The following is a 20,297-nucleotide window of genomic DNA, read 5'->3' on the forward strand; positions in this document are numbered from 1 at the left end:
TACACCAAGTACTTTTATGAAACATATAAAATATCAATCTTTAGAACAACACTGCCACACTTATTTTTGACAATTAAATATTACTGTGTCATGGCCAAATAAACAGGATTTGTCCAAGTGTTGTTTAAAAACAGACTGCTGCATCAATGTTGAATCTGTAGTCCGAAAACCTGCCGGTGGCCTTCCCAAGATGTTTCGAGTAACACACCACACTCTTGATTATTCAGGTGCTGTACCCAATTAGGGCAGAGACAAACATGTAGGACACAGGGTAATAAAGCGGAGTTACGACACACTGGCCACTTCTTCCAATCAAAAAGGCAGCCCTGACCTACAATTCATATCTACATGCACATTTATTGTACACAGCTCGATGGCCAAGTACCGCTCTATGATGGATGACCTGGAAAGGAGCAGATTACAGATCACAGTAAATTTCATACTCATCTAATCGATGAAACTACACCATAAAGAAGCCAGTTCCGTAGTTGGCATAGTGACTCAGGATGCTATGAAAAGGTTTACTGTAAGAGTTAAATTAGCCTACACCCCCCTGCTTAAACAGTGCCTGCCAATGGCATTATCATACAAAATGAATAGTTGGCTTCTCTCTAAGCAAAGACAAAAATAATACAAAGTTGGGCTTATGCATTTTTAATATCCATTCCGTCCAGCATTAGTCCCAGTAAAATACATTATTGTTGTTTGAGGTGGTGCATCTCTTTCTTTGGAAGATATTTTTGCCCTTGAAAAACGCTTTTTTCACACAAACATTTTGAGAAGTTAATATTTAATAGTCTATACTTCAGTTGCATCAATGCAAACTGCATTAACCTGGTAATATACATATTATATAAGAACTGAACAGCTGGTCGCTGCGGTCTAAGCACCAAGATTGTTGCCAATCGCTTTAAAAAAGACACCAGTACATCAGTGAATTTATTTTGATAAATGTGAACAAATGCAGGGCCAAAGCAACCAAGAATAATAAAATCTATATTGCCTCAATAGATCTAGCCCATGCATTTGACCCAATAGACAGGAGGCTAGTTTGGTCCAAATTGCAAACCTGGGGATGCCCGACAGACCTGAGAGAAGCTCTGGAATTCTTCATACTGCTACCACAATCGGAGTGAGGCTCGATAGGGCAGGAACCCTATCTAGGGAAATCTTGACAACAAAAGGTATAAAGCAAGACTGCAGAATGGCGCCCGCCATATTTAACCTTTAAATCTCTGACGTGGAAGAGGCCTTTGCTGATGTAAGATGCTTTCCACCTTGCATCACTCAAACAGTAGTTGGCAGACTGCTTTACGTGGATGATCTCCTTATGTTGGACCAAACGGTGATAGGGCTGCAGCGGCATCTCGATGCACTGGCGGCCTATGCAGACTTGAATGCATTACAAATAAATCCTCAAAAATCTAAAAAGTTGACAATAGGGGATGCCAGGGGTTCACACCGTACTAAGAGAACTTGCCACTTTGCAAGGGGTGAAACTCCCACAGGTTACTTCAATGTTGTATCTAAGACTAACCTTGAACGACAGTACTATTGATTCCTTTGGAGTATTGGCCGTGAAATTAAAAGCTAAAAACCTGGCCAGTCGGGCCAGAATTATCAACCAAAAGTATAGGAAGTTCTCCTTAATTCCTGTCATTAACTTTGATAAACTTAAGGTCACGCCCATACTCACCTATGGTGCCGAATCTCAACTTCTGCTCTCTGGGTCAGTTTGGCAACAAGCGGAAGGCATCTTTTGGCGGCGAGTTTTAAGCATGCCCAAATCTCTTCCCATAGATGTGATGTGAAAAGAAATGGGCATAACATCGCTCTATGCTACTATGGTGTGGAAAACGCTATCACTTTTGCGGAAATGTTTGAATCCCCCAGAAGAAGGAGGATTTGAGGTGCTAAGAAAGGCACTGAAGCTGAATAGCAAAGGAACAAGTTACTTACCTGTAACTTTTGTTCTCCAGCATGGGTCTGGCATGGATTCACATGCTCATGCATATTTCCCGTCGTCAGGCTGGGAATCCTCGGTAAAGAAAAAAATCAGTATCAGTTTCGTTTCTGATCTGTCTTTCTTAGTAGTAACCAATAACTGATCCCTGGGTCATACTGCCCCCAGCCAATGACTGCCCCCTCGCTAAGCCCTGCCTCTAGCAGGCATCCTCAGATTTGGTAGCTCGCCAAGTGGCAGTATGACCAAGTGAAGAGCCGCAGAAGGGTAGGTGGGAGGGTTCGCATGTGAATCCATACCAGACCCATGCTGGAGAACAACAGTTACAGGTAGGTAACGTGTTCCTTCTCCAGCATGGGGTCTGGCATGGATTCACATGCTCATGAATAAAAGAATACATAGCAGTATACACATGCACAACCACGGGAGGTGGCAACAGGCTCAACATTAAGCAATACAACTCAAAATTAAGCATCTCCTACCTCCTCAGCAGGCTCACCTTAAGCGAACAGGTTGCGCAGCACTGCTTGGCCGACCCTGGACTCCCGATCGTCGCAGTAGAATCTTGTGAAGGTGTGCGTCGACCTCCACGTAGCAGCCCTGCAGATGTCCAGCAGGGGCACACCAGACAGGAACGCCGTGGTAGCAGCGATCACTCTGGTCGAATGGGCTCTCAGACGGCCGGGCAGCGGTTTGCCAACCGGTGACAATGCATGATGCAGCCGGAGAGCCATCTGGAAATGGAAGTCTTCGAGAGAGCCTTTCCTTGATTCACAGACCCAAAGTTCACGAATAGCTGGGACATCTTCTGAAAACTCTTCGTGCGGTCCACGTAGAACTTCAGCGCTCGAGCTACATCCAGCGAGTGCAAAGTCCTCTCGTCCAGCGTCGAAGGCGATGGGAAGAAAACTGGTAACCCCAAGGGCTCATTGAGGTGGAAGTCAGACGGCAACTTGGGCATGAAGGAGGGGTGCGTCCTAAGCACTACCCTTGTGTCATGAAAAGTCAAGTATGGAGGCTTGCAAGATAGGGCCTGACTCTCTCCCACTTGTCGTGCAGAGGTGATGGCCACGAGGAACGCTGTCTTCCATGACAGGAACTTCAAGGGCGCCGAATGCATAGGCTCGAATGGGGCTCCCATGAGCCTGGTCAGCACCACATTAAGTTCCCACGCCGGGGCATGAGCCTTCACCAGAGGGAATGAACAGAATAGTCCCTTCATAAATTCTTTTACCAGGCGATGAGACCACAAGGACGCCCGTCCCGTAGTCCTGGTATATCGGGAGATGGCAGCCAGATGAATTTTTATGGAGGCATGGGCCAGTCCAGCTTTGGCCAGCGACAGTAAGTACGGCAGCACTTGAGGGGCCGTAATCCGCAGAGGGTTAATCTTCTGTGCACGGCACCAGACAGAGAACCACTTCCATTTATGACCGTAACACTTGAGAGTTGAGGACGCCCTGGCCTTTGCAAGAACCTCTCTGCAATCAGCCGGGATATCGTACCCTCCAAACTCTAGCGCTGCAGGAGCCAGGCCTGCAAGTTCAGCGACTGTGGGTCGTGGTGTAGAATGGCGCCTCCTTCTCTGGAGAGAAGATCCACGTCCGCCGGCAGCCTGACTGGCGGGAACGTTGACAAGTCCAGAAGGTCCGGGAACCAGACCTGCCTCGGCCACGCCGGTGCGACGAGGATCATCCTGCACCTGGACTTCTTGAGCTGGCTGATGAGGCAGAACAGCAACGGCAATGGAGGGAACGCGTATAGAAACAGGCCGTCCCAAGGGAATGAGAAAGCATCACCCATGCTCCTCGGCTGTGGGAACCTGCTGGCGAACATCTGGCACTTGGAGTTCGCCGCCGTTGCGAACATGTCGATCTGGGGTTTGCCCCATCGTTGGAAGAGTCGATCCACTTGATCCTGGCGCAGTTCCCAGTCGTGGCGTATGATCGACGGCGAGTTCTCTTGACCTTGCCCAGATTAGCCAGTCGTCCAGGTAGGGGTAGACTTGGATCCCCTACAGGCGCAGCCGCGCCGCCACTGGTGCCAGGCACTTGATGAAAACCCTGGGTGCCGACTTTAATCCGAACGGTAGGGCTCTGAATTGGTAGTGGCGTCCTTGAACCACGAACCTGAGTAACTTCCTGTGCCTTTTTAGAATGGGGATGTGGAAGTAAGCATCCTCCAGGTCCAGCGACGATAGGAAGTCGCCTTCCTCCAGCTGTCCCAGTACGTTCTGGAGCGTGACAATCCTGAATTTCTGCGCCTTGATGTATTTGTTTAACCGACGCAGGTCTAGAATGGGTCGCCAACCGCCTGTCTTGTTCCTGACGAGGAAGTACCTTGAGTATACTCCGGAGCCCCGGAGCCTCCTGGGGACGAGCTCGATGGCACCTTGCTTGAGCATCGCCTTTACCTCCAACAGCAGTTGAGGGACGTGATTCTCCTTCCTGGCCACGGGAGGAATGCAAGGGCACTTCTGCCTCCAGAGCTCCGAAAGGGCCGTCGCTGCTGAAGCACCCCAAGGGCCCGGGCCGTCTCCGAGTCAGTCTTGATGGCCTGTAGAGACTCATCCACCGCCTTACCAAAGAGGTTGTTGTAGTCGAACAGCATGTCCAACACTCTGGCCAGGACGTCCTGGCAAAAGTCTGTCGCCTTGAACCATCCTCGTCGTCGGAGGCAAACTCTGTTGCCCAGTTGGCGAAATCCGGTATCGGCAATGTCCGTTGCCACCGTAATGGCGTGATCCGACGCCACCTCGCCCTCCTGCAGAATTTCTAGGGCCACCGCCGTTTTGTCATCAGGCAGGAAATCTAGCAGGGGAGCTATCTTGAACCAGAGGCCACGATTGCTAAGGCATTGGCCACCTTAATCGTCGTTGCCGTCGACGAGATGACTCGTCGTCCCATAGAGTCCAACTTCATACCCTCGCTGTCCGGCGTGGAAGTGGAAGTTGAAGCCGCCGCGCCCGCTGCCTTCTTCTTAGCCGCTGCCGAGACGACCGAGTATGGCGTGGGCTGGGCCCTGAGGCACAAGGGGGCGGCATCGGGGACTCGGTACTTCTTCTCGTACCTGTCCCTCTTGGCGGATGTCGTGGCAGGGCTCTTGAGGACAGCAAGCCCCTCGTCCCAGATGTTGTCGAGTAAAGGCACCGCGAGGACCGTCTTCCTCTTAGGCTCTCGTCGTTGGTACAGAAACCCCTCCTTTTTCTGTTCTTCAGGGCAGAGCTGGAAGAGCTCAGATGCCCGGGTTATCATGGCGTGGAAAGAGCCAACCTCGTCGGCTGGGGACGTGGGGACACCCGCGGGGGGGAGGGGAGGGTGACGACGGGATGTCTGCTGTGTCATCGCCACCGCTGTCGTCCGTCTCCGTATCCTCTCCTGGCGAGGGGGATGAGGGATCTGCCGGCCTCGCGGCCACGAAGGGCGGAGAGGGGTGGACTCTCCTACGCTTCTTCAGAGGGTTTCCCGACAGGCCTGGTTCCGGATCCCGATTGCCAACAAAATGGCCGCCGAGCTATCCTGGGGCTCGGGCAATGGCTGCGACGGATGGGATGGCCGCTCCACTGTTGCTATCTTCGATCACGTCAGCAGGGACCGTCCCCTGGGATCGAACCTTCTCGAACCTCTCGTTGAGGCCTATGGACCTTTCCTTGAGGCCCCTCTTGGTCTCCACCAGTTCCTCCTCAGAGGCTGATTCCGAGTCTGTACCGGCCACCGCCCCCCCCCCTCTTTTTCAGCTGGGGGCTTCACGGGGGTCTTAGCGGTGGGCTGGGAAGAGGATTCCCTCTGCGGCGGCAGGGATACTCTGGGCCCAGAGGCCGTTTCCATTGGCGTAGTCTCAGCCTGCTCCGCCAGGGTCGCAGAGACCACTTCGGTAGAGGCCTTAGCCGGGTGGATCAAGGCCCTCACCACCTTAGGTGCGTCCTGGGCCTTTGCCTTGGGGGGAGGGTCAATGCCTGGCTCCCCCTTCGAGATCAACCGGGTCCGCTCCAGCGGCCTACCCTGGTTCTCAGACTTCCTCTTCCCCAAACCAGAGCGCTGGCTAGTGGTCGAATGTGTCGGGGAAGTAGCGCCCTGCTTGGCAACCAAAGAGCCCGACCTTTCGGCGCTCCCGGAGCCCGCAGACTTGCGGTGCTTGGCCTTCTGTTGGGCCCCCGCTCAGACTTCTTCTTCCCCTTCTCACTTGCTGTGCCCTTCTCCAGCTAGGTGGCGAGGCGGGAACGAGAATCTTGTTTGGTCCGTTCCGAAAGGTTCTTGCAGAACACACAGTCCTTCTCCACGTGCGTCTTGTCCCCATGGAGGCAGTAGAGACATTGCGAATGCTCGTCCTCCTTGAAAACATTATATAATCCGCATCCAGGGCAGTTCCTGAACAGCTTGGATCGGGGCGTCGAGCTCCCTTTGTCCTGGGCCATGTCCGTTGAGGTAGGCCGCAGATCTTCCAGAATCCTCCAAGAAGTGTACACTCGACGAAAACTTCACCTTTGAGGGGCGTAGAAGAATTCCGAAACGGGTCCCTGTTATCGGAAGTAGAAACGGTGGAGCTTGAGGCTCAATTAAACAGAAAAAAATGTGAAAATCTCCTGAAAAAAGCGTGAAAACGCAGTAAAAAACTCGAGAGCTAAACACGAGGACTCCCAACACTTGAGCGTGCGGTAAAAATCTGAGGATGGCTGCCAGAGGCGGGGCTTAGCGAGAGGGCAGTCATTGGCTGGGGGCAGTATGACCCAGAGATCAGTGATTGGTTACTACTAAGAAAGACAGATCAGAAACGAAACTGATACTGATTTGATTCCCAGCCTGACGGTGAATATTCATGAGCATGTGAATCCATGCCAGACCCCATGCTGGAGAAAGGTCCTTGCGTGAATGGAGAAACACATGTCGGGGAATTTTACAACACCTAGCGCTCAGTGAAGAAACGCTATTAGCAAATCCAAACCATGTCAAGAAGAAATTATTTGACTTGGATATCTACAGAACGACGCATCCTTACTATTGAAAGTGGCAGAAAAAAAAACAAGGACGCCAGGAAGCGAGGAGAGATATCTAGATACCGGAGCAAATTTCCAAAGCCAACCCTGAGAAACTAATGTATGAGATTCCGCTTCAATTTGTACCCTACAAGGGAAGTACTAGAAAGACGTAAACCAGCAAGTACCCAATACTACACCTGTAGATTCTGTCCTGAACCATTTGAAACTTTAGCTCACCTCACAACAGAATGTCTGGCTCTGAACGATTTAAGAACGAAACACCTTGGTAAGTTCTTTGAATATTCAGCAATCGTGACGTCTAACGAAATGTGGGATCATCTTATCCAAGGCAGGAGAACAACTGACATTGTAGCACTATTGACCTTTCTAAAGGCAATCTTTGGAAGAACAGAGGAAGAAGAGAGTCACATGAACTCTGTTGATGAAAATGACTAAGTTGGACACAATAGTTATTATTACATGTGATCAGCACCAGACACTCTTATGATTGTCTTTTTGTACATTTTTATTCTTTGTTTTTTCCCCCTCTTTTTCCTCTCTGAGTTTTATCTGATTTTAGTCTTATGATATGGAAAACATTGTGGTCAATTTTATATAGGAAAATTATAGCATAAAAATGTTTAAATTATAAACTAAAAATATGCTAATAAAAAAAATTATATACATATTTCTAACGTCCTATGCTCTTGATAGACCTTCATATAGATTAGGTCATTTTACATTATTATTCCTCAAAGAAATTGCATCATCGTGCTCAAGACACATGCAGACCTTGACAAGCACTGACAAGTATCCATGCAGTTTATCTGCAGTGTCAGTTTCATAGCACACCGTCTCCTCCATGTTATTTCCCGCACTCAATTCCCTACATCGTGTACTAAGAGAAAATGATGATTAGTCCCATTTAGTTGTTATTCAATGCCAAATTCCCTGCCTTTTCATCTCTGCTTTATATTTTGTTAGGAACAGAGAGGACTATGAAAAACAGACCACACAATTAGCTATCCAAGTAAAAATGTGTACCCTCCCTTTGCCCCCAATTGTTGCCATTTTTTCTACCCCAATATTTATTTCCAATTTATACTTTTAATGTGAACTTCAGAAACTGAAATGAACTCCCACAAAATCTACTGCTCCATAGGCCAATACAAAACTCAGACAGGCAGGTGCAGGAATGAAATGTCTTTCCTTTTGCTGTACATAATGCTAGTGAGAGAGGCTATTGGAAACATTCAATATATCAACCTTTTCGCCAACAAATCATATCTTTAGCCACAATCTGAATTAAAGGTAATTTAATACAGCACTTGTTTAGTGCATGGGAACAGTGGAGTGCTTTCAGAGAATCTTACTATTGTGATGACCATCTCAAAAATAGAGTGTAGATAAGCCTAAATGGTGTTGGAAGTCCAGTTAAGGCCAACAACAGAAACCAGAATGCACCGAGAGAAACATGTCTCTGGGACAATTGTAACCCTTTGCAAATTTCCCTTTTCAAACAAATTGATCAGCCAGAAGTATTACCTGGCAAAGAATAACATGTGTACTTCAGTTGTGGCAAGAAGCAGTTGGGCCCAACACAACTTGACCCTGCTAGGTAATTATATGAAATAAAAATCAAACATTGAAAAAGGCAAACAATTGAGATCATACATTTTATTAATTTGGGGGATAAATGCCATTTAGGGTGCTGTAAACATTTGAATTGGAGATTGAACATGTTTATATTATTTATCAAAGTGGCCATGATGCAGATTGTTTTTTTTTAAAGATATAACAGACATGGAAAAACACAGACACAAAAAAATCATTCTATACAATGAAAAAAGTAAGTTCCATAACTGGCTAACTGCTGACATTATCAGCCAACTGTCAATGGATTCCTAATTACTACCTTAAATGCATTATCACTTCAGGTTTGTGTTCAAGACTTCAATTTCAATGTACAAAATACTTACAAAAAATTCACAATTTTTAAAAAAGGTTTTAAATATGTAGAAAGTATAATTTGTTCAGAATGAAAATCCAGCCAAGATATCCATGGTGTGATGAAGGAGCACCAAGCATAGTAATATAAAATGCTGCACAATCTGAACTTAGTTCTACAGACAGTCACAAATCCCTGAAAATTAAACTGACTTATTCTTCCTTCGCAACATCTCCTGGTCCAGGTTGCTGGTTTATCTGTAAAGAAAAACAGGTGGTGTTAATCTTGATATAAATCTCAGAAAGGAAACATACTTGCAATATTATATATATATATATTTGGAAAAAGTACAAAATGATTTAATAGGCAATAGCATAACTATGTACTCTTCACATGCTGATCATGCACACTTCTGAGGTATGAAACACTATAGTCAGATTACAAATGTTTGGAAGACACCACCTTTGCTACACTGGAGGGTTTAATGGACTATTGACTTAGTTATTAAGTACCATTGCATTTTTTAGGACCATGTTCTCAAGACTACTCAACACTCCCAGTTAACTTACTCTTTTCTTGCTGGGGGAAGAGATGTCTAATGGGAGGGGCAATCAACCAAATTGTTCAGAGGGGCGATACTGTAATTAGATCATTGTAATGTTGGCAGTTCCTTATCAGACATTGCTGTAGCAGGGGCAAAAAACAGCTTGTTTAAGTATTCTTTCCCAACATTCTGATGTTTCTCTGTTGACTCCGCTTGTTTTGAACAGAACATTCTACCCTAAATGAGTTGAATGCTTCAATAGCAATAATCCCCCCTATTAAGGGCATTACCGGTAGTTATTTTCCATAGCCCTCGTTAAAGGCCTTTCCTTCTCTCGGATTTATTAACGTGGGCTCGCTCCTGGCAATGGGCATCAAAATGTGGCGTTATTGCTTAAAGTATATATTAGCTTTTTAGTCCACTCAGAAAATGAAACAAACGTAAAGAGGCAAACGTAAAGAGATCTTAAAAGATTAAAATGACATTATATAGATTTAGTCATGGATGATGCACACTTCATTATAAGTGTATCAGTTACATTGGTTGTTTTGTTTAAACTTTAGGGTTTTGAAGGTTTTCAGCAAGAAGGCTATTTTATGGTCACATTTATAGGGTGCAAGGAGGGCCAATGCTCTTGGACGATTGACAGTCACAGGATCCCGGCACAGACACTTCAGGGCCCCTCATGGAACCCCCCAAAACCTTGAGTCACAGGAAGCCTAGGGGTGAGATGCCCATAATGGAGGGAACGTGAAGATCCCTCTAGCCGGACCCAAACTTCCCACGTACCTTGCAGAGCATTCCCTTTCAGGACCGAAGGCACGACAAATCAAAGTCCATTATAAACGAGGGGATACATTTGCTCACAAGACTCATCAGGTTTGCGAAACCCATGTGGCAAGGATCCCCAGGTTCTAGCAAGTGAGACACTATGTTGGTTATCTCAGCTCCAACACCATGAGATGCAGTTTCGAGTAGGGACCATTTATTCTCCCACCATGGAAGTCCCTCGGATACAAAGCTGCCTTTGAACAAAGGGAAAATGACTTGCGTTAGGCACAAAGAAAGAAAAATAAATAAGCCTCCTCGCCTACTTCCCTGAATGTTGAGCGGATTACAAGGTTGCAGGAAGGGAAATGTATGTCAAACCAATTGTGTCACAGGCTTATCAGAGGGGTCCCTGGATGTAGAATTAGGTGCTGGGGAAACAGACACACAATTTAAAGCAGGGCATGTTAGCAACACTCGAAAAGGGGCAGGGGGGAGAGGAGAACCCCTAGATGTCCAGGGCCATTAAGAATTTCAAACAATGGAAAGCCCAGCCTTCACGCCTGCCCCCAAACCCACATGACTCTAGGCACAGGGCCAAATAACTATGAAGCCCAAGCCTTACTTCACAAATGCAAGTCCAATCCAAAGCACCAGCAATGGAGAGACAGTCCCATAAAAAGAAGCCTTGCTAGTCATTTAATATCAGTCTAAGGGAGAGCTGAAATGAAGAAGACCCCCAGCTGTGGATTCCTGGAGTGTGGAGATCCTAATGGTGGGCACTTGGAAGGAGAAGCTGAAGTGTGGTAAGGTGAGAGAAACGTGGTTGGATTCTTTTTTTTTTATAGAAGATAGTTTGGTCTGAGTTGGGAGATGGGTGATTTTAGTGGAAAAAGAATTATCTTGTACAAAGAGGAGATAAATATTGATTTTGAGAAAGAGGGAGAGTTGGAGCAGAGAAATTGTGATACCTTCTGGAAGGTGTAGTAAGTGTTATCACCTTGAAGAGGAATGAGGGAGAGCTCCATCATGGACAGGGAAGAGAGAGAAGAGAGAGATACTGTTGGAGAGAGGAAGGCAGTACCCTCTGTGAGAAAGAGAGTCAAGAACAAGAGAGAAGACTGACGATTGGAAGCCAGCTGGGGAGAGGAAGAGAAATCGGGATGGGGGTTGGAAGCCCAAGACGGAAATATACAAGGGATAAAAGACTGAAGATTATTTTTCCGAAGTAACTTTCAGTCTTTTCTCCCCTGAACAATTCCAACTTGGCCCCGCCCCCACCCGCCTACTTACCTTGCAGAGGCACACTTCGCTGTGTGCCACTGACTCGATGTGTCCCTGCAATGCCGGTTCCCTTTCGCTTCTGTGATCGGGAACCGGTGCCGCAGGGTCCTTTCCCTTTTTTTTGCATTTTGAGATTGGCTGCAGGGGACTCCCAGTCACAATACAGTGAACAAGGGTGCGGGGGACACCTCTGCAGCCCTTAGCACCGAATGGGGCATTTGGTCGAACTTTTAGGCCAAATCTCCCATATGGGCTTTTTTTTGCAGGCTTTTTGGGAGATTCCGAGAAATACCATCAAGAAAGGACAAATGTGGCTAGAGGGGGAATAGCGCTAGAATGCCTTGGGTAGAGGAAAGAAACCGCAACAACCTAGAAAATGTTGGGAGCTTTCAGAGGAGCACGTTGGTTCACGGGAGAGTGCAGACAAGGAATGAGAGTGCTACTATGCCAGCGGACAGGGAAGACTGCTCATGAGTAGTCCGGGGAGAATAGACTAAGCAACAACATGCACAGAAGGAGATGGGTGAAAGTAGGGCCACACTTCTCCATCGAACCCCACCCAAGATGTGCCAGACAAAATGCAAAAGCCCTACCTTGCACCCAACCTCACAGGAAGACCTTGGCAGCCCACAATTGAAAGAAGTCTGCAGAAAACCCACAGGAGAATGCAAACCGGCAGACTTTGGAAATATCTGTCTGCTCAAGAACCATGACTCTGTGACTCCAGAAAGTCTGCAACCTCAACAATGGGTTGCTGGATCAGACATCCTTTCTCTGAACATCACCTGGGAGTAGATGCAAGTCTTTGTGGACCCTTGTTCCTGTAAATCAGAAAGACTGGATCCTTTGTTTTGCACCAGTCACTTTTGAATATGTTAGACTTTGGGACACTGAACAAGTTGTTATGGGCGCCCTTTGGAACAAGAGTGCAAACTTGCAATTTTCTGCTGTCCCGCCCCCTTTCTTGAGCCTCGCTCGCTCTTAACTCATATATAACCAGACATTTGGAGCCATCATTCGGACACCTTACGTGTTGCGTTTTGCCATTCATCTAGATACCTTATTCTATTGAGTTTTACTGCCATTCTGACAACTTACAGTATTCCTTGAAAAGAAAAAGAAAACTCCTAAAATACACCATGGTATTTCTGCTTCAGCTATGCAAACACAGTGACAGGCAGTCATTCCAGTGACTAGTCACAGAAGTTTTAACGTTTAAGAAAGTTTAAATAACCATTATTAGTACTTTCACTCACTACCAATTAGTGCAATGGCAAAATACAATAACATTAGAAAACCATTCCTTGTCCCCTGAGTGACACCTTGAGGCGGCACTAGATCAAGCCCAGGTTTGCAATCTCGACTAGGCTATTGCTTGTTCAAAGGGCTTGCAGATTCCAGTATTAACAGCTCTTAATGTGAGCAGAAATGAATATTCACGTTGTGATTTTGTTTTTTTTGCAAGCCTATCTTTTCTACATATGCAGCATTTGGTTTTCCCTTTTTGTTTTTAAACTTTGACATGTGACGTTTAATTACACAATTACCACACAAACAAATATATATTGGTGGATAAAAACTGATGTCATATGACAATATTATAGGTCAGTCCGTGTATCCAGTAATTGCAGGTGCAGCACTCCAGTATGCACACAAAGATTGTTAGAGTCCTTCCTCTCACATGTTTGAGTAAAGACCATTCTGGTTGACATAGCAGGAAAATAGCTGAGCGAAAGAGAAGAGGGAAGTTCGTGGCTCTCCACCATTTGCTTCAATCTGTTTCTCAAGGGAATAGGTCTCTTGGCAACATTAAAGAATAGGTCCAGGTCTGTGATACAAACTTGCCAGTTTACTTGTCTGGTTCTTAAAGTATTCATGTGCCCGCTCATCATAGCAAATAGAACATACATGGAAATTCCGGACAGCAGTAACACCAAATGTTCAGACTGGTTTCCATCTACACACAAATTAGTAGTAGTCACTTCTGTTTTTTGGCTTATTGAATGATGGATTTCAGAAATGATCTTTTTGCAGCTGCACAGCAGATGGCACCGATTTACTTTCTAAATACTCAAACATTTTTTTTTTAAATGTAATAGTTTTCTATTTTCAAACCATATATCAAAATGTGTAAGCCAAGCATCAGTGTGGACACAACAAATTAATGTTTCAAATTAGATCAGTGAGCATACAGTCGTGTTGTGGTCAACCTTACAATGGATACCAAGCATTGCCTGCTTACAGTACAAACCAAAACAACCTCCAAACCCCTACGGCTCAGAGCCGTCCCCTCTGTACGTACTCTCTGCAATAGTTACGATGTGGTAGGGATTAGTCTTTGCCAGTCAGGCCTGCACAGCACACCGGCAATATGTCACAAATGAAGGAGGCAACAGTTTCAAATCCTCCACAGTGCATAAGCCGTAGCTATGTCCTGTCTGGGGCGTCTTTAGGTGCATACACCATATGTTCAGAGACACTATATAGACACACAGCATATGCCATTCATCTCTTTCAGCCTTTATTTTCACCCCTTACTCTGCCTCACATTCCCATAGGAGCACAGATGTCCCCCACAAGACATGTCAGAACAAGCCAATTAGACATAGGGCTCTAAAATCGGTCAGAAATAGTCCACCTGTTGAGTACCAGAGAGGCGCTCATATGTACTATGTTCCAATAAACATACTTTTGCAAGTAGGGATCTCCAGGCGGCCTCAGAGGGTGGGGCTTCAGATTTCCAATGAATGAGCAACAGCTTGTGGGCCGTGAAAAGCATCAAATGGATTTGTTTGCATATCAGAGTGTCCTCATGCCACTCACCACTCTGGGCTCCAAATAACATAGAATTTGGGCCAGCTGGACTGGATTGTTTGGTGGTATATGTGCTGAGCACTGACAGCCAGGTTTTGTATCTAAGCCAATCGGACCCCCACACCCCATCTCCAGAATCCACCTAGCCTCGAGAAGGGACAGCAGGGTATCCCCCTTGTACAAGTCCATTACCACAATGTGCGGGCAGTTGGAATAGCGAAGATCTGCGCCAGGGAGTATGGAGCCAACAGAGATCTCCATTGCCTTCCAGCTGGTCACGTCCTCCGAATTCAGCCACTGCTTGGCCCAGCACACTTGAGCGGCCTGATAGTAGACCTTCCGTGATTGAAGAGCCAACCCCCCCGCCCCATTTGTCTAGGTGGCCCGCAATACCTCTAGCCAAAGCCGTGCCCTCTTACCCAGCCATACAAATTTAGAGATGTGCGTATCTTACTCTCAGAACATTGGAGGCGTGGGAGTCACTGGCAGCATGATGGCCAGATAAACCAGCTTTGGCAGGGAGTTCATTTTGAAGGCGTTGATCCAGCCGGTAAGGGACAGGGTTAGGGAGTCCCACCTGGCCAGGTCCTGCTTAATTTTATGGAGAATCAGGTGATAGATCAGCTCCAGCTGCTCGCTCATGTTGCGCTTATTTTTACCCCTAGAAACTTTATGCAGCGGGTTTGGAGCCTAAAGGGAGCGCTCCCCGCCCCAGGGTCCCATGGGATGTCCGATCACAGCGAGAGGATCTCTGATTTATCCCAGTTCATTTTGTAGCCTGCCATAGGATCAAAGTCTTGAAGCAGGAGCTGAAATGTGGCAACGAGACTGCACAGTTGCTGACATATACGAGTAGGTCGTCTGCATAAAGGGACACTTTCTCTGCCGTCCTCTGCAGGCCAGACGACCCCTGGTCAATGCGAAGCTTGGTCGCTAGAGATTCTATGGCGAGGGCATGGGGCAACCCTGTCGCGTGCCTGTGTGCAGGGGAAACAGTAACCCCAATTGTAATTGGAGAGACAACTGTGTTGGCGTACAGTAGCATGACCGGACTTGTAAATGCTAGCAGGAATCCATATTTATCTAGCACTCGAAACAAAGTCCAATTGCCTTTTCGGTGTCCAGGGTTATGACTGCGTCTCCTGGTTCCGCCCCTGCGGCAATGATATGTAAGACGCTGCACGTTGTCAGCAGAGTATCTATGGCGAATGCAGTCTGCTTGGTCCCAGTGTATCAGAAGTGGAAGAATCCCCTCCATTGCGCCAGAATCTTGGCATCACTGTTCATCAATGCGATAGGTTGGTAAGGCCCACACACCTCCAGGTCTCGGCCCTTCTTATGGAAGACCGTTATTTAAAAAAAAACATTTATTGTGTGTTTAGCCAATTAACTGACCTTTTACACATAAATTAAGCAGCATTTTATATACAAATTACTTCAAAAGAAAACATACATGGATTAAGAAAATGTCTGTTTACATATCAAAATAAACAACAATCATAAAATATATCTTTGTTACAATGTGATCATACCCAATTCAGTTAAAATTGTAATAACTTCAATCGATAAAGTTCTTTCATGTCCTATCATCATACGTTCCTAGAAGCGATCTGTGGTCAATCATTCGTTATAGTCCACTAATTTCCTTAGCCTTGTTTTGCGTAAATCTTCTGTTCCTTTGCACGCTATAAGGCCATGTAACGATTGTGTCTCGCAGTCATCACATAGATTGCACTTTGCTAGAGCTGATAGCCCCCCCTCGAGCAAACAGGACCTCAGCAGTTTTAATAGGATTTAGTCTGAATTCTTAAAAATTCCCTCAAATTTGGAGTCAGAAAATCAGGACAGATAATTTGATAAATGCTGCTTCGATTTATCAAAAAGAGACGGATTTACATAGTTTTACAACTTCTCATTTGTGTAATCGCCCTGATCCAGTCTGCTCGGGATACGGCTGACTACTTCCTCTGGGTTGTCTACCAAGTTAGTTATACTGCCGCCACATTCATACAAAACGGACGTTGCATGTTTATTTGTATTAGATAGCTATTTTGACCATTGGTGAGTTAAAGAAAATTCCTATATAGGGAGTCATCGGTGGAAATTTGTAGCCATCAAAATAGAGTTAGTATTTTCCCATCAAGGCTCATTCTTAAGGATGCCAGCCCTAACTCATATTGGAGGCTAGTCATAGGGTAGCTCACAGGGAGATGCACGACTTGCTTCCATATGTTCCCTCCGACCCAGTTCCAATTTATCATTTGTGAATCAGGAATCGTTTTGAAGCCATATGCTCGAACAACCTTTGCTTTGTTATAGTTTAGCAAGGCAGTTATTGAAAATTTGTGATTTAGCAGGATTGATCAGTAAATCGTTTTTTCCTGCATACATTTCAAATGCATTAATAGTTTCTGCAGTCTTTTCAACGTGTAATCTAGCAATACAATGTCGTCTGCATATGCAATCCACTGGAGTGATTGGGAACCAACTTTTCTAGTTCCTAAAGAATAATGGGCTAACACATCATTGAGATCTGCTAGATAGTGGTTAAAGAGGCAGGCAGGTAAAAAATATCCCTGCCTCATGCCTCTCTGTAGCTAGCTCATCAGATAAGTCACCTTGAGCGTTTAGTCTTATGCGTATAGTTATGTCTTGATATAGACTCATTAAAATGGTCAGGCGGCTTTTAGGAATCCCCCACTTATCAAGCTTTGCCCATAAATGGTTTCTGTTAACAGTGTTAGGGAGAATTCTCAGAAATTTGCCAATTCCCTCTACCTTAGAGACCCCCAGCCACTTTGCTGGATTTTGAGGACTTGATTTTTTTTAACCTGGAGAGAGGGAGACCCTTTTTCCCCACTCTCTCATGTGTTTTAATGTGATGTTGTACACTGTTTCTCTTTTGGTTGTGGAGTCTGACAAACTCCATAGGCATCAACCTTTACAATGTGTCAAACAGCACCTTCAGTGCAGTGAAACAGGGAAGTCTTTCAGATTTCCCAAAGGTTTAAATACCTTCTCTGGGATTAACTACTGTTTCCCAGAGCAGTAAAGTGAAATTGACTTTACTTACATTTGTAACTTTCTAGACCCAGCACACACTATCTTACAATAGGGTGCTGAAGGGGTTACCTAGTATCCCCTTCGTCTAGCTCCCCATGTAACATTTGTATGTTACCCTTTCCTACCTGAATGGCTGGTGGCAGTGGTTTACTTTTAACTACTGTGGTGTGCATTTTCGCCATTTCCTTGTGGAAAGGCCCTTCTTGAGATATACTCTGCGTGCCAAACCAGGTTTGGTCCCTTTGTTCATTTTGCCTTTGTAGGTAATCACGAGTGAAGCCCGCCTCTGGTTCCAGGGTGTCTGGCGGGGGCAGGAAGCAAGGGAGGTGCCCGAAACACCCTGTGCTTAGTCTCCTCGGAGACAGGAATGCACACTTAGGTGATTGGCCGGATGGCTGTCCAGCAAGGACAGCCACCCTGCTGGGTGACTGACAGCTAGGCTGGAATGAATGGGAGCAAGCTGCATAAAAGGTGAGGCTTTTTGGCTTGGAAGGCAGAGTCGAACACGGGACAAAGGAATCCGAAGAAGAACTTGAAGAGAACGCCTGCTGCAACTTCTGGACCGTTCCACGGTAAAGCTGTGCTGCTGTGCTGAAACTCCAAATTTGTATCGACAGAGAAGCCCCTGCAAGGATGACTTCTCCCTTTGAGTTGGTGGGACCAATCAACTCCAAAGTAAGCCACCTGGACATATTCTCAAAGCTGGTTGAGTATCCACTGCAGTCGCTGCTGGAACTGGGTAGCCAGGGAGAGGAACACCAGTTTGCGTGCGTTGCTTTTAAGCCGGCCAAGAGCTCCAGGAAGATCTTCCGGAATCCAAGGAAGCAGGACTGACCAAGCCTGAGCCCCCTCAACAGAGTGTGGGACCCCAGAAGCAAGGAAAGCCCATCTCAACAGCCAGGAACCGCAGTGTTGCTATTTGCGGTAGTCGCGAGGAGCTGAAACACGAAGTGCCACTTGTTTGAAGATTGCCGGTTGCAAGCAGTGACCTTGCCATTGCAGTGCAGGAGTCCTCCCTCTTATCCCCACGACTGAGGCCCAGGAACAGTGAGATCTGCAGAGCTGCACAGGAACAGAAGTGATCTGCTGCACTTTTTCTTCAATCCAAAAAGTACTGTAAAGTCTGAGAGAACTTACTTCTTGCTTTAGAGTTGCTTGCATCTTCAACCATTCACAAGTCTAACAGCTTGTGGCCCTACATTGATTCTTCTTTTTCTTCAAAGACTTTTAAAACATTGTGCAAAGACTTTCTTACTTACCTGCAAAGAAGAGCATCAGCTCATATAGAATTTTCCCCATTGATTTCAGCTTAGCCTGTTCCACTGATTGACTTATTGGGTGATCCAAAAGAATGTGCCTGCTTAAGAATATTTGTGATCTCTTGTGTGTTCTAATAACCTTTTCCTTTGACCTATTACTAAGCTATTCTAAATGCAACAGTGATATATTAATGTCCCCAGTACCCTAGCTATTGATGTCACCTGAGGGTGTAGGTTGCGTCTGTGGGCCACCCCAAAAGGGTACTTACTGATTTAGAGTGTGTTTTTGGAAGTATATTTGTGTGTTTTAAATTGCTCCGTTCTGAAGAAGGCTTACTCTAACTGATTGATAAATTAATAATTGTGTATTCAAGATAACTTGTTTTTAAGAGTTTATTTGAATACCTGTCACTGTGAATCTCGGTGTACCTCCCCAACAGCTCACATTCAACCCTCTTGAGATCAGCCTGGCTGCTCAACACGCTACCAACCTGTGCAGTACAGACTTATACCAAAGGTTGGGTTCCTATTGACAGGAGGTCAGGGTTGTTGTAGTTCACCCAAAGGGTACTGCATACAATCTTGCCTAACAAGTGTCAAAACCTCTTGACAGATCAACCAGGCTCCATATAACAGATGTCCTTGTTTTGTTATGTCATTGGCTGGAGATCACTGACATTATTACGCCATTAAAGGTGGAAAGTCCCTTGCGAAACACAGTTTGGAATCTGCTCAATATCTTCACACGGCTAATCCAGTCTTTCTCAAAACGACTGAGGCAGATATATATTTTCGTCCACATCGAGGAGGGAGATCGAGCGATAATTTGCTGGGTCATCCCGAATACCCTTTTTATTTATCGGAATGATAACTTCACTCTTCCAGGTCTCGGGGAGTTTCTTAGTTCTTAGAGATTCTTCAAAGACTGCCGTTAAAATGGTTGACCATAATTCTATGTTTGTTTTGAGAATTGAATTTGTTAAACCATTCAGGCCAGGAGCTCTTGTAACAGAAGACTTCTTGATCACTTCTATTACTAAGTCTTTATCAAAGAAGAGATTCCACTCTTTGGGCTTTGTAAATCTAATGTCTTCTATTTATCACTTCAAGATCTCTCTAAAGTAAGTACACCAGATGTCATTGGTGATAACGTTACTTTGAATTTGGGTTTGGGATTGGTGTAAGTTATTTATTTTCCAAAAACGTCCTTTATTTTTTATAACGATGGTACTTAACATTATTTCGCCATCCCTTTGAAGGTGCAGATGTTTATGACCTCTTGACCAATTTCTGTAGTTGTTTCCGAGAGCTTTCTCTTCGGTCTTCCTATTTCACTGGGACATTTTATTGTGTTTTAAATTGAGAATGGCTTTCCCCGGGTCTTTTTTCTTTTGCCATGAGATTTAATCGAAGGCATAATCACGTTTAAGGCCACCTCGCCTAATTGAGCAAGTCAGATTCATTACCCACAAAAAATGTGGGAAGATATTTGGGTTGCTGATTTTATTAACATTTCTGAGCATTTTACATAAAGTCTTTTTCTAGTTTGTTATTTAGAAATTTACAATTATGTTTGAATTTCTTGATTCTGTTTTCAGTATTACTTATTACTAAGTTTGTCTTATACATCTTGGTATTCAATTCAATCATTAGCTTCAAGGTCGCAGAAAGCTTTTGTG

General features: G+C 45.5%; 1 protein-coding gene across 1 annotated transcript in view; it reads right to left on the bottom strand.

The window, feature by feature from the left end:
- Positions 1-8,600: 8,600 nt before the first annotated feature.
- TRAFD1 (TRAF-type zinc finger domain containing 1) overlaps positions 8,601-20,297 on the bottom strand; it is a 621,343-nt gene continuing 609,646 nt past the window's right edge. The window contains exon 12 of the mRNA XM_069619500.1: positions 8,601-9,143. Within this exon, the coding sequence (XP_069475601.1) occupies positions 9,099-9,143 (45 nt within the window). The 3' untranslated portion in view covers positions 8,601-9,098. The remainder of the gene's footprint in view (positions 9,144-20,297) is intronic.

Source organism: Ambystoma mexicanum, chromosome 10 (assembly GCF_040938575.1).
Source record: "Ambystoma mexicanum isolate Mex_15411 chromosome 10, UKY_AmexF1_1, whole genome shotgun sequence".
Taxonomy (NCBI): Eukaryota; Metazoa; Chordata; class Amphibia; order Caudata; family Ambystomatidae; genus Ambystoma; species Ambystoma mexicanum.